This window comes from Acipenser ruthenus, chromosome 3, assembly GCF_902713425.1.
Source record: "Acipenser ruthenus chromosome 3, fAciRut3.2 maternal haplotype, whole genome shotgun sequence".
NCBI classification, from domain to species: domain Eukaryota; kingdom Metazoa; phylum Chordata; class Actinopteri; order Acipenseriformes; family Acipenseridae; genus Acipenser; species Acipenser ruthenus.
This window is the reverse complement of record NC_081191.1, coordinates 11,415,948-11,432,759: the sequence shown is the minus strand read 5'-3', so window position 1 is coordinate 11,432,759 and position 16,812 is coordinate 11,415,948. Positions and strand designations below refer to the sequence as shown.

Sequence of the window (16,812 nt, the reverse complement as noted above, 5' to 3'; positions counted from 1 at the left end):
TTCCTCCATTCTTGGGTTATTCTTAGATTACGTTCTTGTAGGTTTGGTTTAGCTCTGTTTCCAACTACCTCTTCTTCTTCTGTTTTATTTAGGGTGAGGTTGGCCCTGGTGGTCCTAATGGCCCAACTGGTGCTCAGGGTGCAAGAGGTGAGCCAGGTGCTGCTGGTGCTGTCGGCCCCGTGGGTCCTATTGTAAGTATCCCAGCCACTATGACCGGTAAAAAGGAGTTTGTCATTTGGTTAATACAAGCAAATCTTTCTTACAAATTGAATTTATTTTTCCTCCTAGGGAAACCCTGGTAACAACGGTCTCAATGGTCCTAAAGGTAGTGCTGTAAGTATGCTAAGTTGTCCAAGTGACTTATTGTTTGTTTTTTTTTCCATTTGTTTTGTTGTTCTAGTTTTAGTGTTACCCAGTTGTTATGCATATTTACCTGACATCTCTTCATATAGCCCTCAGACATCCCATCCCAAATTTCACAGCAAATGGGATATGACAAATGCCTTATTTCAGTTGTAGATGAATATGTAAAACAAAACTCCCAGTGGCCTTCAACCAAAGTTTTATAAAACTGTTGCAGAGTAAGTTTTAAAAGATCAAGCTATGACATTTTGACACTATGTGTTTTTATACAGTACATCCATTTGTAAATGGCATGAACCTGTTCTTTTCCCATAGGGTCTCCCTGGTGTTGCTGGTGCTCCTGGTTTCCCCGGCCCCAGAGGTGGCCCTGGACCTCAGGGACCTGTCGGCGCTGCTGGGCCCAGAGGCAACAGTGTGAGTATTCAGTAAAAAGAAAATCCTACAAAATGACTGATGTTTTATAGCTACCAGTTATCCAATATAGAAAATAGCTTTTCTGCAAATTTTGAATGCCCCCTGTATTTATCTCAAATGCAAAAAAATAAAACGCATTTCTGGAGCTGTGGAACTGCAAATCCTGTTAATTTATTTGTATATGTTCTGTTCAATATATTTTCAGTAGCTTACAGTAATTTGTTTTTTAGTAGGAGATAAATAAATATGTATACATTGTATTCATGTTTTTAATTCAGTGAGTTCAATATTTCTGTTTTTCTCACTCTAGGGTGATCCTGGTCCTTCTGGTCCCAAGGGTGATACTGGTTCCAAGGGTCCACCTGTAAGTATTCTCCTTCAAATGTAATTTCTGTATTTTTGGTGGAATTCTAGATCCCCATACTACAATGATGTTTCTGCTTCCCATACAGGGTAACGCAGGTCCCCAAGGTCAGCAGGGCCCTGCTGGTGAGGAAGGAAAGAGAGGCTCAACTGGTGAGGCAGGTCCACCTGGCCCAGCTGGCAACCGAGGAGGAAGAGTAAGTCTATTTCAGCTGGAACCAAACCGTTCAACAAACATGTGCCTTTATTCAGGGGGACTTTATTTTAGGGGTCAAAACAAGCTTACTAACACATTGACAAACATTCTTCCTTGTTTGTATTTAGTTAAAATATAATAAGCTATTTATAAACTAATTAAAAAAAAAGTTAAACTTAATGTTCAGGAAACATCCAGCCTCTACTTTGTTTATAAGTTTAAAGGCATTTTATTAAATGTTTATTGTTTTAGCTCATTTGTGACAAGGGTAAACACTGTGGGTTGCCAAAGGTTTGGTTTCCTTATTTTCTAAAGTATTTTCCATCCCAAATTAAATCCAGTGCTTTTCCTGTAGACAATATTTTCTCATATCTTTATTCATTTTCAACCAGATGCTATAGCATGATGAAATATATAAATCATTTTTTAAAGATTTAATTAATTTAGAAATTCAAGTGTGGTTTGAGATGGGGCCTTGGAATCATGAGGTTTTTCTCAGTGAGCTGCTTAATGTGTAACAGTAGTTTAGTCCCAGCAAACAGTACACATGGATGAGAGCCTTTTATTGGCTGAAAATGTGAATAACTTATACCAGTGTTATTGGTATTCAATATATTTAAACATATTATTTTCTCTATTTTCAACAGGGTGTTCCTGGAACTCGCGGTCTCCCTGGACCTGATGGTAGAGGAGGCCCAGTGGTAAGCCTGCTTATTGAGTAAAACAAATAAAACATACACATTGTGTGCATGCAGCGAGGGCGTAACATGCTTAGCGTGCAGTTTCCTACAAGGCAATAGAAACCTTCCTTGTGAGAACACATGGACATAACAACTACCGCTATATTAACTCTTAAGGCCAACTGTTTTTTCCAGAAGATAATCACCACTGTTGCTGGTGTAACTTTAACTAAGACAGAGGCCCTTGGGATACATATATATATATATAGTGCTCCCCCTTTATAAGGCAGCCCTTTATACTGCGGAACATGTTATTAGCCAGTACGGTCATGGCTTCCATTTTTCCCATAATGCCATTACACTAACACTAGTATTCTCGTTATAAGGTGGAACACAAACATCACAGTCTGTTAACTATAGCTCCCCACTACAGCGTTATCAAAGGGGAGCACTGTAGTAGTATTGGGGGGAGAAGTAATGAAGGGGGAGAAGTGGTGGAGGGGGCGTATACGATGGGATGTTGTTGTAATTACATTGATTGTTCTTGTAAACATCTTATGCAAGTGTGTCTCTATTGGGTGTCCATATAGGCATAGTATAATTTAAATGTGTATTTGTGATATGTTGATATATTGATGGTATTTATTGTCTTTAGGGTGCCCCTGGCAGTCGTGGTGCCACTGGACCACCTGGTGTAACAGGTCCCTCTGGTGATGCTGGCCGTCCTGGTGAACCTGGTCTCCCTGGCTCAAGAGTAAGTCACGAGTCCTTTCAGGGTCAGCAAATGGAGAATGACAGATGCCAGGCATTTTCATTTGATCCCTGTAAGCCTTAAACCTCGTACTGTTGTTTGTTTGTTTTTTGGGTAATAAGGTGCATTGTGTTTTGAGAAAGGTATGATTATCTGGTCAAGCTGTAGAAGTTAAAACCTCCACAGGTACCATATTTCAACCTTATTTAGCCCATCAGACAAGTCAGAACTCAAATCACAAGCTCAGTAGTGTTCTCTGGGCAGTACAGTAGACTCACTAATGAAATACAAGCTGATTGCAACTGTAGGAACCACATTTCAAAATCATAATTCTATTTTAATTGTATAAAGCACACAATCTGCCTCTGTATTTTATTCAGAGTTATTACAGTTTTTTTATGTTTTTTGATGAAAGCCACTGAACCATCATTAATCTGAACCAGGACAAATCCTAATGGTTTTGGATTAGCAAAAGTCTTCTGTACATAGTACAGTGATGGATATTGATGCAATTACAAGGTTGCCAAGAATAAGAAGCAGGCTTAAGTAACTGCAGTTATAGTTATCCTTACTCCAGTTGAATGTGCTTAACAAACTCAATAATGTTTACTTTCCATTATATCAAATGGTGGTCATCATATACAGCATTTTGTTATATGAACATATAACCCACCACAATTCACACATATAGATATACATACGAGTGTGGAATTCTTTCTCTTGTCTACTATTTTTACAGCTTTTAACTTATATACTTGCTGGATGTATCAATACACTCACACAGTCAAACCACCAACAGGACACTAATAAACCTAGAATGCTGTTTAGTAATACATTAATAGTAGGTAATATACAGACCTCGATGACAAAAATCTGAATCCATATTTAAAGTCTATATCACATTATGTTTAAAAGGTAAAATGACTGGCCCTCAGACATGATAAGTTCTTACACAGAAGCAATATCCTACAGCAAAACATGGAAAAAATAAATGTTCATAGCACAAAATGAAAAGCATTCTAGCAAACTGGACTATTTTATTATTCCAAAAATAATACACTAAAATGATATGGTGTAAAAAACGGTATTACCTGTTTTCATTTCAGGGTTATCCTGGAAACTCTGGCAAGTCTGGACCTCCCGGAAAGGAAGGACCCGCTGTAAGTATCTCTTTTTTATTCTGATGATAGATAGATAGATAGATAGATAGATAGATAGATAGATAGATAGATAGATAGATAGACTGTACACATATTGTACAGTATATAGATACAAATATACATTTATGAAGGCGGACTGTTGCCAATGAAAATGTATGCAGCTAAAAACAGATTTATTTTTCCCTCTTTAATATCTATGCAACATCATAGTGGAAATGTGATAGATTTAGTAATAGTTTGATTTTTGCTGTTATTCTTTGTAAGTGATGGTTTAAACTCCTGTCTTTAGGGTGCTAATGGTCAAGATGGTCGATCTGGTGCCCCTGGTCCAGCTGGTCCAAGAGGTCAGCCTGGAAACATTGGGTTCCCTGGCCCCAAAGGCCCTGCTGTAAGTTAATAAGCATGCTCATAATTAAGAAGGAATTCAGTGACACATTATCAAGACATGTTCTGTCATAAAACTAAATATTAAATACAGTCATTTTAAAGTGTCCTGTTATAATGAGCTGAACAGTATTTTATTTTTTTATTTTTTTCCTCTCCATTTTCTAACAAAGTAAAATATTACTCGTCAAAGTATAAAGATTATACACATAATGGAGGAACATACACTAGCCTCCAACAGTTCACTTACTTAATTTTGAGTTGCCTTCAAAGATAAATGCTAGACAACACCATAACTTCAATGAAATGCACAAACCTGACACCTGTCTTTCTTTCTTGTTTTAGGGGCTTCCTGGCAAACCTGGTGAAAAGGGACCTGCTGGTCCCGTTGGTGCAAGAGTAAGTTTCTGGTCTAGTATATATTATTGGATGGCATGTAGCTAGTGCACCTTTTACTTATAGTGCATATTACTATCCACTATCCATTAAAGTAATGAGCAACAGTTCAGAAGGTCAAAGGTTCATGGGCTCAGCTATTCACTGGGCGACACTCTCCACAACCCAGCTGTGAACTTTCTGTTAGGCTTAAGTTGACACTGACATTGGTGAACACTTTGTGTATTACATGTACCATTAGCTATGAGTTAACATCACTTCTTATATTGTACAGTAATTAAATCAAAATAATTTCCTGCATTTATGAATAGATTATATCCTAAACTGCATGATAAAGATTCTTAAAAAAAGAAACCAGATATAAATTGATTTCTTTTTTCTTTTTTTTTCTAACAAGGGAGCTCCTGGCCCTGATGGCAACACTGGTCCTCAAGGTCTTCCAGGTGTTGCAGTAAGTATAACTATGAAAACACTATATTAATCTTAAGTCATGTGTAAAGTACTGAGAATTTCCTGATGTGATATGTCACGTTACACAAAATAAAACCATGCTTCTCTAATTTGGATAATACAAGGTTCTTTATAATCGTATTATAACAATACATATTTAAGGGTACTGCTGTTAATAGTTTCTTAAGTTTAATGTATTCAAAATCCTAGTTTACATAGTATTTTTTTCTGTTTAGGGTAATGCTGGAGAGAAAGGAGAACAAGGTCCCGCTGGTGCTCCTGGTTTCCAGGTAAGTTTTCTGAAACATGACACTGTACTGATTACTGATGTTCATTATTGCCCATAAAACTTTTGGGACTGAATCATATCTAATTGTAATGGTAGGGGAGGGGGGGTTGTTCTGGGCTGCTGGAATTTCAAATTGTAATATTTACAATGCAACCCATTATTTATACTTCCATTAGTTTAATGTAGATAAATAATATGACCAAAATGTTAGCAGTAGAATATTTTTGATGCAGGTTCATTTTTCTGTGTTTTTTTTAACAGGGTCTTCCTGGTCCTGCTGGTCCTGCTGGTGAAGCTGGCAAAGTCGGCGACAGGGTAAGTAAACTGGTCTTATATAGAGTATAGATAAAGATACAAGAAAAATAACTGACAATTATCAGTGAATTATACTCAACACTGTATTATAAACTAAAATATGTTCATTTCTCTTTTTTATAGGGTATTGCTGGTGATTCTGGTTTGCCGGGCCCTGCTGGTTTAAGAGTAAGTTGTTTTTGAGAGGAACTCAGATGTTTCATATGCTTCCATACATAGAGGCTAACTCACCTTGCAAATCAAGTAATAATTACACATATTTGTCTTCTACATACATGTTAAAGTAAAATAGGTAAAGTAAAAAAATAAACAAACTGAAACAAGTAATATTTTTAACAGTATTGCAACTGCTTTTCAATGAAATAAATGAATGCAAAAGTATTAACAAACTAATCTAGACGTAACCTATGAAATAATGAAAAAAACAAGAGCCTTATGTGTATGGTTGTAAGCTGATCCAAAACATTACCTCAGATCCAGGTCAGCCAATGTCTATTGATTTATAAGGTGAAGAATGATGCATTGGCTAATGTTTAACTCATCCACTGACACTCTTTCTAGAGTCCTGGAGAAACAGGACATGGGTGTGACACATGAAGAGGATGTTAACATACCATAGTATAAATGATGCATGCATGTCAAGTGTACACAGATATTGAGTTTTGTCTATCTATCTTTACAGGGTGAGCGTGGTAACCCAGGCGCAGCTGGTTCTCAGGGTGCTCAAGGACCAGCGGGCCCACGTGGTCCTTCTGGTAGTCCTGGGACTGATGGCGGCAAGGTAAATAAACATGAGAGAGGCTAACTGGTAAAGAATAGACTGGCGATGCCAATGAGCTTGTCAGTCCACAAAATATGTATTTTTGTCATTGGAGGTCTGCTTCTTCCCAGAATAAGGAATGTTGGTATATAATTCTTGGGGAAGGTCCATACCCAACAGTATATTTGATATTAACTCTTTGCGGTCCATTTATTAAATGCGCGTCAGGCACGCCAGGTCTAATTTATTTTCACACGCGCAGTTAATTTTAGACGCGCTGTTTAAAAGTAATTTTTTTCACAGTGAAACGGGTTTAAATGGCCCTGCATATCAACAAAGCACTCACTAGGCATCAGCAGCCCCGCCCCACCCTTTCGTTCGCTATAGCTTTCACCTATGTAAGAAATAAATAATAATAATAATAATAGTCGTACATACCGATCAATCATCTCCTGATCACTTGTTTTTATCACCAAACTCCTCAATAATGCGATCCAAGTCATTATTTTATTACTATAACATCTCAAAAAAGCTCTGCAAATGTCCGTGTTCTCTGTGCGCTGATTCACAGGCAGCCAGCTTGTTTACTTACGACCGCCCCCGTTATCTGATACCAGGGCCATGTATGACTAATCATGAGATACGCCTTTTTTCTTTTTTTTTTTTTTCGACTTGTCTCGGCTCCTGTCGTTCCCACTCGGCCATTGAATGGTTTTCTCGATTTTTTCCGGAGAAAAAATGACTAAAACCTGTTTTTTGCGTTTCTATAATGATGTCGGACAGGGTCCGACAATGGACCTGATAGGAATAATTGCAATGTCGGACCAGGTCCGACAATGGACCGCAAAGGGTTAAGCATTGTTTTATTTAACTGTTGTCGCCTATAAAATAAACCTGATACCCAGGTCTTAATCTAAACTTCCTTGTCTAAACGTAGAATATATTTCTACATACAAGGTTTTATCTAGTCGTCCTAGTCACCCTACTCAACGTAACCTCGTAAATCCAAAGTCCACTATGGGCTCTGAATGTCTCTATGTCAACATTATAATCCTAGTGTTGCTCGTTTAGAATAGTTTTACAAAGAATATTAATGGTATGTAAAGCATAGCATGTTTAATAATGGGAGAATTTACCCACACATTAACATTAGATGCCTTTCTTAAGGCATCCCAGGAGCTAATGGGCTTCTAGTGTTCTAATGGCCACAGAAAACCACAAAAGAAGCATACACCTTTGGGTACTGAGGCCAGAAACAAAAGGACATATGGGCATCAAGTTTGCGTGTGACATTGAATCTGATAATCTGATACCTGCATTTGTGCATTCACGTAATACAATATGTGTTGCTTGTCCACAGGGGGAACCTGGTAATGTTGGTGCTGTCGGTGCTGCTGGTTATCAGGGTGCCTCTGGAATGCCAGGTGAGCGTGGTGCTGCTGGCATTCCTGGTGGCAAAGGTGAAAAGGTGAGTCAAGAAGATATTTGGTTATATATTATAATGCTTTCACTTGAGTATTAGATGACAAGTGTCAAATAATAGTAGAGAACTCATCTAAAATGATCATTATTTAATGAAGAGTATATACACATATTTTCAGGAATTTAACTAAAATCTCTCTTAATTTCTACAAATTAGGGTGAGACCGGATCAAAGGGTCCTGATGGTAACACTGGCAGAGATGGTGGACGTGTAAGTATATATTTTAAAACATGCTTTAAACTAAATTATTAAGAACATAAGAAAGTTTACAAACGAGAGTAAGCCATTTGGCCAATCTGGCTCATTTGGTTGTTAGTATCTTATTGATCCCAGCTTCTTGAAGGATCCCAGGGTTTCAGCTTCAACAACATTACTGGGGAGTTGGTTCCAGACCCTCACAATTCTCTGTGTAAAAAAGTGCCTCCTATTTTCTGTTCTGAATGCCCCTTTATCTAATCTCCGTTTGTGACCCTTGGGTCCCCTTGTCATAAAAAAATAAATTAACAAACATATAATGAAAAAAGAAAGTTGTCACCATGTTTATTTTATTTAAAATTGGATTAGTTTTGGATTAAGAAGCCATTCCCTGGCTCAATTTCACAAAGAAATTCATAAATGTCCTGTAATGCATTTGAAGAACTCAAACTGACCACCACATTCGCATCTTGTTTACCCAGTTGCTATTGGATTGGCAAAACATATCTGTGGCCAAACAACACACTTAAAAAAGATGTTGAGTGCTTTAGGGGGCCAATTAGAATGCCAGAATGTTTAGATGCATAATGCAACATGTCATTGCAAAGAGAGAGTGTGACCCCATTTAGGTTATACTGTAGTTTTGAGAACTTCTTGTCAGTATGTGTTTTAATACCCTTTTTTTGTTCACTTTTAGGGTGCTCCCGGACCAAGCGGCCCACCTGGACCTTCTGGTGCAACTGGTGACAAGGTAAAGCTTCACATCATCACCCAGTTTAACACATGTCTCTCTAATGTGGATAAACCTTACTATACTAAATAAATAGACAATCATGTTTAGCTGTATGTGAACAGTTACAAGAGAAAACCTAGCTTCAGATTAAGATCATAAAAGGGTATCACATTGTACTGCAAAGAATTAAGAATTAGAAATTGAAACAAAATAAACCAGATAATTATAATTTTGAATGGTTCAATAATCTATTAAGTAATTGCATAGTTAATACTCATAACAGTAATGCATTGTTGATACCAAACAATCCTTGAGTCTTCATCTTTGTCTTTATTTAAGGGTGAATCTGGTCCTAATGGTGCCTCTGGTCCTGCTGGTCCTCGTGGTCCCTCTGTAAGTATCAACATGGCTTTTAAACATGAAACAAAACAACCACACACAGCACTGGCTACTAACAATGCCTGTAAAACACTAAATAGCTTTTGTCAGCTCGTTCAAACAACATTTTCCTTTCAAGGTCTTGCTAATAGATAACTTATCTTCGGACTGTAGTTCAAATCCAAATCACTGATAGTCAATATACAAAGTGAGGAACTTGTGTTAAACTCCGAGCCCGAACTGAGTCTGAATCTCATTCAACAACAACCTCAGTAGTCTCTAGTAAATCTGAAATGTATCTTCTGGTAGGGAGCCATTAGCAGCCTAATAGTTATTAACTTTGGGGGATTACCTGTTATCACTCCAAAGGTTATGGTACTGAGAAAGAAATGTAGTAGGCTTTTGAACTCAAACCCACCCCAAGTCATCTTAGCTATGGATGGCCAACTTTTAAAGTTGTGGTCATGCATGACTTAAGCTAAGTGCATCATCATCATCATTACTGAATCAATATTGCAAAGCCTGTCACTGTGTTTGCCCCTACCTCCACTGTAGATATCAGAGGTCAGACTCCTCCATTGTGTTCCCCTTCCCTTAAAGAAGCCCCTAATACATAGAAATATCCTATTTGAATTAATAGCAATGACCAATCCAATGATGTAAACAATGGTGTGTTCTTTCTTCTGTAGGGTGAGCGTGGTGAAGTAGGACCTGCTGGTGCTCCTGGATTTGCTGGTCCTCCTGTAAGTATCACGTCAATGAAAGCGCTTTCTGAAGCTCTTCTATTTCATTATACTAATGTTTTGTTTTTTTATTCTTTGCTCAATCTAATGCAACTTTGTTTGCTTGCAGGGTGCTGATGGTCAACCTGGTGCAAGAGGAGAGAGAGGCCCAGGAGGACCCAAAGGAGATATTGGTCCCCAAGGTCCTACAGGACCTGCAGGAAGCTCAGGACCCGCGGTAAGTTCATATGGATAACATTTTATTGAATATCAGAATTACCTCAGGTGCACTAATAGTACTACACTGTAGTGTAGTAACTTTTAAGCCTCTTAAAATTGGCAGCATGCATGCATGTACCATAATACAGGAAACTCCACTCACCTCGACTAGGTAGTGTGCTAGTCCTTACTTTAAACAAAACTAGATATGAAAACAACCAAACAAAATATTGTTATGACCTAATGCATTTCACACAATATACTGTTTACTTTGTATTTAGGGTCCTTCTGGTCCAGGTGGTCCCCCTGGTCCCCGTGGTGATGTGGGTCCCACTGTAAGTGTTGTCATTTTCCTGAATCATATTTTAATTTGTTAATAATTTGTTTGATGGATGGAGCCTATATTTATTTCCTCTGTTCTTTTCCACTTTAGGGTATGACTGGTTTCCCTGGTAGTGCTGGTAGAGTTGGTGGCCCTGGCCCTGCTGTAAGTATTTCTAGAACAGTTAACTAACCTACAGTATTATTCTTGAGAGGAAGTTTACTAAGATGTTAGTTTCAAGGCAGTGAGTAGCAGGTACTGGATAATATGATGTGGGTATACACTGTATTTAATGGATTATGCATTGTTTTGTACTCTATACCATGTATTATGCATTTCCCTGTATTTAAAGTATTATGGATTCTCTTGTTGTTACTGCATCTTGTAAAGCGCTTTGTGATGGTGGTCCACTGTGAAAGGCGCTGTATAAAATAAAGATTGATTGATTGATTGATTGGTATGTTTTGCAATAGATTACATGACTGTGGAACTTCTTATTTATAAGTGCAACAGTTTTTTGGGGTTTTTTTTTTTTAATGAAAACGCTTAAAATGGCAGCCAACTGCCTAGGGCAACTTAATGTACTAGAGAATGTATGTAAACTGCAATGCAGTGGACTGTGTAGAAGTTTATGGAATTAAGAGTGACAAAAAAATGCATTTGATGATCCAATCTTAGTACTCAATGTGCAGTCAGCCATATCACAAAACCACCACACAGTTTGGTACAACAATCAGTCACTATTCAGGACAGGATTCCCAATAGTCTCCTTAATTCTCACTCCTTTGCTTTGTAGGGTATTAGTGGCCCACCTGGTCCCCCTGGCAATGCTGGTAAGGATGGACCCAGAGGCGCCCGTGGTGATACTGGACCAGCTGGCCGTCCCGGTGAGCAAGGCATGGTTGGTCCTTCTGGTATGGCTGGTGAGAAAGGCCCATCTGGCGAATCTGGTCCTCCCGTAAGTCAGTTTTGGTTTGTTTTTTTACTCCCCCATTTGTCAAGAACACTACTAAATTCTAGTTTACGAATCACAGTTTTAGAAAAATAAAGAAAGAACAAATTACTTAATTTTGGACCTTCATTTTGATTTTAAACAACTACTGATGGTTCAGGTTTTTCCCATTCATCACTATTGTTCGGGGAACTGTGTGCACTGAAAAGAAAATGTGATGCTTCTTTCTTATAATTTTAAATATTTGTTACCTCTGCAGGGTCCCCCTGGTATCTCAGGTCCTAGTGGTGTTCTCGGTTCCCCTGGTATTGTTGGTCTGCCTGGCTCAAGAGGAGATCGTGGTCTCCCCGGTGGTGCAGGTGGCTCCGTAAGTATATGTTGCATTTTCACTGAAACAAATATTGTGTAATATTGATTTTTATTCATTTGAATTAAGTTTTGACTTTCATTTAGTAATTGAAATTTTCCCAATGGCCCCATTCACTGTAATTCAGTGAGAAACTGAATACCATGGCCTAGGTTGTCACATGTCACTTGTGTGAAGGATGCAGTTTTGACGCCCCAGGATACTGAAGCAATGGGGTGTTAGTAGTAATTTTAAGAGGCCATTAATATAGCTGTATGCTGTGAAAAAAACTACGGAAAGGGAGAAAATGACCTTTTTATTGCATTGTTGCATTGACCCAAGCTCTTTCATTTGTTATTTTGTGTGTTTTAGGGTGAGTCCGGTAAACTAGGTCCAGCAGGTGCACAAGGCCCACGTGGTGCAGCCGGTAATATGGGTGCTCCTGGTATGACCGGCGCACCAGGCGAGACAGGACGTGATGTAAGTACAAGAGCATGTTCTTTTAATGAGAGGCAGATCAAACTGTTACATTGCCGATTCAATATTTATTTGCAATTTGAAACACTGATTGTTCTTAGTTCATTTGAAGCAAACATCAGTAGTCTAAATAGGGTTACAATTAAATTGTGGTGGTTTTTATATAGATCATATGTATGGAGTATAAATAGTGAATTGGTTGTGATTTAAACCTTTCTGTTCCTCATCAGTATTGTTTTCCATTGATTCTAGTGAGAGTTTATATCGCCTTCTCATGGCCAAGTATTGTAATTGCCCTTTGTTATGTTTTTTTTTTTTTTTTAGATTCAACTTTTGTTAGGTATTTGCCTTGTTTTTCAAGTTTTAAAAAGAAAAGGCAATGTTAAGAACAAGAAACATTATCCTAGTGCTAATTGTTGTACCAATGAAATGAGTTATTTTCTAAAACATGACCAATATGAAAGCTATTTTATTAACTTAAGACCACATAACACAAAGATGTTCTTAATTCACTCATATCTTTGACAATGTTTGTATGTCTGCTTAACAGGGACACCCTGGTAATGATGGTCCACCTGGCCGTAACGGTGCCCCTGGCTTCAAGGTGAGCAGTTTCAGTTCATTGAAATATTTAATATCATGCATAAATAAGAAGTTGTATTGTCTCTAGGACATTTGATATAACAAGTGTGTTTTCCCCCACCTCTTCACCAGGGAGATCGTGGTGAGGGTGGTCCCGCTGGCATTGCTGGCGCATCCGGAGCTCCTGGTGCTCCCGGACCAGCTGGTGCAGCTGGCAGACCAGGAAACCGTGGAGAATCTGTATGTATCATTCCCTGCTTTGTGTTTACAGGACATCTGTTGGCAAGACTTGTCACGTGTGCCTCATTTTGACCAACTATTAATGGGTGAAAAATGAAGTCTGTCATGTATTTTGTTTTATAATAGAGTGATGAGAAATAATTCATTCCTAACAAAAATCCAACATCCGAAAAGTAAAAGTAATCCCAGTAATCACATATGGAACGATATCTACACACGTCTGAGTAGATACCTCATATAAACCACTATGATATCTCTGGTAAGGTTCTATCAGTTTGTAAAGAAACTAATTGTGGTTTATAATTTATAATGTCCAAACAGTAATTAAGAATTTAACATAGATCATTTATTTATTCCAATATTCAAGAGTTACACACTTACTTAAACATTATCTTTATACAAAATAATTTAGCACTAGTTATTACAGAGGTAAAGGTAGAGCTCAATTACCTATCCATCTGGGCATGTACCTTCAAGGTGAAGGATTTGGTGCGTGTATCAAAAAGTGTATGTCCTGTGCCTATATTTATATGCCTTTATGAAGCTTTGAGCTATAAGTTGACGGTTATTGCTGACATGCTAATTGTAGTCAACAGCAGCATTTCCTCTAGTAAGCAGGGCGAGTGTTCTTGAGTTCAATCAAAGTGCACCCCCTTCAGGCAGACACAGGTACTCTCGCTTCACTTTCACCTTACGTCAAACCGCAACTTGGTTCCTTTTCATAAACCCCCTCGTCTGCATTCTTAATATAGTTGTTTGCTATGCAGACACAATTTATTTTCCCATGAAGACATCTTATATCTATTAAATTTAGTTTCTATCAATAATATTAACCCTACAAGTACCACACTTACAACCATTCAGGAGAAAGGAAACTATTTGGTTCCTTAGCTTTGACAGTTACACAATACCAAACAAAATGGAAATGCTTCCTCAATGGAACTCTTGAAGTGAGAGACTATTTCCTATTATGCATGGGTGACCTAATCCAAGATGGGAATTGTTATTCACAAATTTACATTATCAAAATTAAATAAAGGGGAATTATCGGTTGATCTTCCTCAAAAATGAATATAGGTCTTTTTTATGCTAAAACTAAAGCTAAGTTACTACTGTATACAAAATGACATACTGTAATGTTTTCCTTGAAAGTTTAACTTTGCTCGACTGGCATGTATGGAAAATACATGGGATTTGCAACCCCCATGTGTGTAGGATAATAAGTTCCAATAAAAAAGTGTATATATATATAAATACTGATGTCCTTTGTATTTGACTTGTTTTCATGCTTCATGTTTAGGGTTCCGGTGGACCTCAAGGCCCCCTTGGCCCAGCTGGTGCAAGAGGTATTTCTGTAAGTATCCTGTTTCAGTTTTATACACAAAGCACAGTCCAACAAGATAACATTTTTCAGTAAGGTTTTGTAAAAATATCTTCATTTTCAAATGTTTTTCTAATTGTTTTTTTTGCTTATTTAAAGAAAACACATTCATAATGCTGCAGTTATTTCACTGGTCTGTAACATATAGCGAAGGAGAAGACACTGCATGTAGTGCAATGAAGGAAAAAAATGTTTGCACTGCATTTCCATGCCTTGTCCTGTATTTAATAATAAACCTTTTTGTTTATTCTGTAGGGACCTCAAGGCCCACGTGGTGAGAAGGGTGTTGCTGGAGAGAAAGGTGAAAGAGGCATGAAGGGACTCAGAGGCCATTCCGGTATGCAAGGTCTGCCTGGTCCTTCAGTAAGTACTCTTTTGTTTTACAGCACCTTAAATAGTAATAAACTTATAAGAATTAACCAAAACAATCTGAGTTGTCCAAAGTAGCCAAAACATGTATTTTGGCCTCCAAGAGTTGGCTTCCACATCAATTTCAAGGCCTCCACGTCCCAACTATAGTTCCTATGCTCTCTAGTGACAATATGTTAAACACTCCACAAACACCTGTTTTAAATCAGTGTTTTCTCAAGTTAAAATAATTTGATCTACATGCTCAGCTTTATAGATTACTATTGTACTATAATGCTATAATTATTTTTACCTTAACAGGGTCCAAGTGGTGAACAAGGTTCTGCTGGTCAAACTGGTCCTTCTGGCCCAAGAGTAAGTAAACCCATGTGAACACTACAACATATACAACATTAAGCAATTCATTTTAGAAAATCAGTTTTAAAATATTTTATTAAAGTAATTGTTCATATCATTGCTTTTAGGGTCCTGCTGGTCCATCTGGTCCACCTGGCAAGGATGGTCAGCCTGGACACCCTGGTCCTATCGGCCCAGCCGGTTCTCGTGGTCCCAATGGTCAAAGCGGTCCAACTGTGAGTATAAAGTTAATGCAACCTTCAAAGTCATGATCTAGTAGTGCTATAAGAACTGCTGCAGGATTCAAAATTTAAAATAAAGTGTAATCATGTTACCAAATAACCTTACTGTAGGTATTGGGATAATTTGCATTGAGCAGAAGGAAAAAAAAGCCCATTAGTCTCTAAGGTCTTAGAAAACAATTTATGCAAGGACTGGTACAAGGACTAGAAATGAATAGTATGAAGTAGTGTCAAGTAAAAAAGGGGAAAATAACACAAATCTGTTCCCTTTAGGGCCCCCCTGGTTCTCCCGGACTTCCTGGTTTGCCTGGTATCTCTGGTGGTGGTTATGAAGTTTCTGGATATGAGGGAGAATACAGAGCTGACCAGGCCACCCAAAAAGCCAAGGACTACGAAATTGGTGCCACCCTGAAGTCCCTGAACAACCAGATCAACAACCTCCTCACCCCAGAGGGCTCCAAGAAGAACCCAGCTCGTACCTGTCGTGACATTAGACTCAGCCACCCAGAATGGAGCAGCGGTATGTTTTTGACCACCTGTTCTTTATAGCGGTAAACACCTGCTGTAGACAACCTTGCTTGGTTCAGGAGGACAGTGGTCTCCTGTTACTGATGGTCTTCTACAGCAGGTTTGGATCAATGTAATTGACTGAACCCGTTCTGAAAGCAACAGGTCTCATGAGGTGGTCTCCTACAAAAACTTGCTCAATTGGATGGTACAAATATTTATAAAGTAGCTTTTCATTACCAACAATTTATTAACCAAAAAAGACAGTGTACCAGAAATCTCTATGCTGCATTTACTGATATTCCCTTAGAGAGGGCAGGGGTTTGATGGCCATAATGGATGATCATACCCAGGACTCACTTGAGTTAGAATAACAGAAAAGAGAACACAATATATCTCAATCTCATTTTTAAGTGGTGCAATCATATACTGACTTCAATCAATACTGACCTGGCTTTGGTATCTTCTCCAGGGTACTACTGGATTGACCCCAACCAGGGCTGCATCATGGATGCCATCAAGGTTCACTGTGACTTCAGCACTGGAGAGACCTGCATCTCCCCCAACCCTGCAAGCATCCCACGCAAGAACTGGTACAGAAATGCCAAAGACAAGAAGCACACATGGTTTGGAGAAACTATCAATGGTGGCACTCAGGTACAGCTTTAATAAACCAAATATTTTCACCAGCACACCCTTGGTACCTTAAAAAAAAAAATGTGCAGGTCATTTATTTTAGGTGAGGAAAACATAGACTCATAGGCACAATGGGTTGTATTTCTAAAGCTTTATTTTTTTCAGTATTTA

At 38.3% G+C, this 16,812-nt stretch overlaps 1 protein-coding gene across 1 annotated transcript in view; it reads left to right on the top strand.

The window, feature by feature from the left end:
* Positions 1–16,812, top strand: part of col1a2 (collagen, type I, alpha 2) — a 30,986-nt gene that overhangs the window by 12,384 nt on the left and 1,790 nt on the right. The window contains exons 15-48 of the mRNA XM_059012378.1: positions 93–191; positions 289–333; positions 679–777; positions 1,088–1,141; positions 1,230–1,337; positions 1,984–2,037; positions 2,672–2,770; positions 3,874–3,927; positions 4,217–4,315; positions 4,657–4,710; positions 5,105–5,158; positions 5,394–5,447; positions 5,708–5,761; positions 5,885–5,929; positions 6,444–6,542; positions 7,882–7,989; positions 8,161–8,214; positions 8,897–8,950; positions 9,272–9,325; positions 10,000–10,053; positions 10,163–10,270; positions 10,533–10,586; positions 10,685–10,738; positions 11,370–11,531; positions 11,785–11,892; positions 12,244–12,351; positions 12,899–12,952; positions 13,063–13,170; positions 14,471–14,524; positions 14,807–14,914; positions 15,221–15,274; positions 15,385–15,492; positions 15,772–16,018; positions 16,478–16,662. Coding sequence (XP_058868361.1) covers positions 93–191; positions 289–333; positions 679–777; positions 1,088–1,141; positions 1,230–1,337; positions 1,984–2,037; positions 2,672–2,770; positions 3,874–3,927; positions 4,217–4,315; positions 4,657–4,710; positions 5,105–5,158; positions 5,394–5,447; positions 5,708–5,761; positions 5,885–5,929; positions 6,444–6,542; positions 7,882–7,989; positions 8,161–8,214; positions 8,897–8,950; positions 9,272–9,325; positions 10,000–10,053; positions 10,163–10,270; positions 10,533–10,586; positions 10,685–10,738; positions 11,370–11,531; positions 11,785–11,892; positions 12,244–12,351; positions 12,899–12,952; positions 13,063–13,170; positions 14,471–14,524; positions 14,807–14,914; positions 15,221–15,274; positions 15,385–15,492; positions 15,772–16,018; positions 16,478–16,662 — 2,907 coding nt within the window. The remainder of the gene's footprint in view (positions 1–92; positions 192–288; positions 334–678; positions 778–1,087; positions 1,142–1,229; positions 1,338–1,983; positions 2,038–2,671; positions 2,771–3,873; positions 3,928–4,216; positions 4,316–4,656; positions 4,711–5,104; positions 5,159–5,393; positions 5,448–5,707; positions 5,762–5,884; positions 5,930–6,443; positions 6,543–7,881; positions 7,990–8,160; positions 8,215–8,896; positions 8,951–9,271; positions 9,326–9,999; positions 10,054–10,162; positions 10,271–10,532; positions 10,587–10,684; positions 10,739–11,369; positions 11,532–11,784; positions 11,893–12,243; positions 12,352–12,898; positions 12,953–13,062; positions 13,171–14,470; positions 14,525–14,806; positions 14,915–15,220; positions 15,275–15,384; positions 15,493–15,771; positions 16,019–16,477; positions 16,663–16,812) is intronic.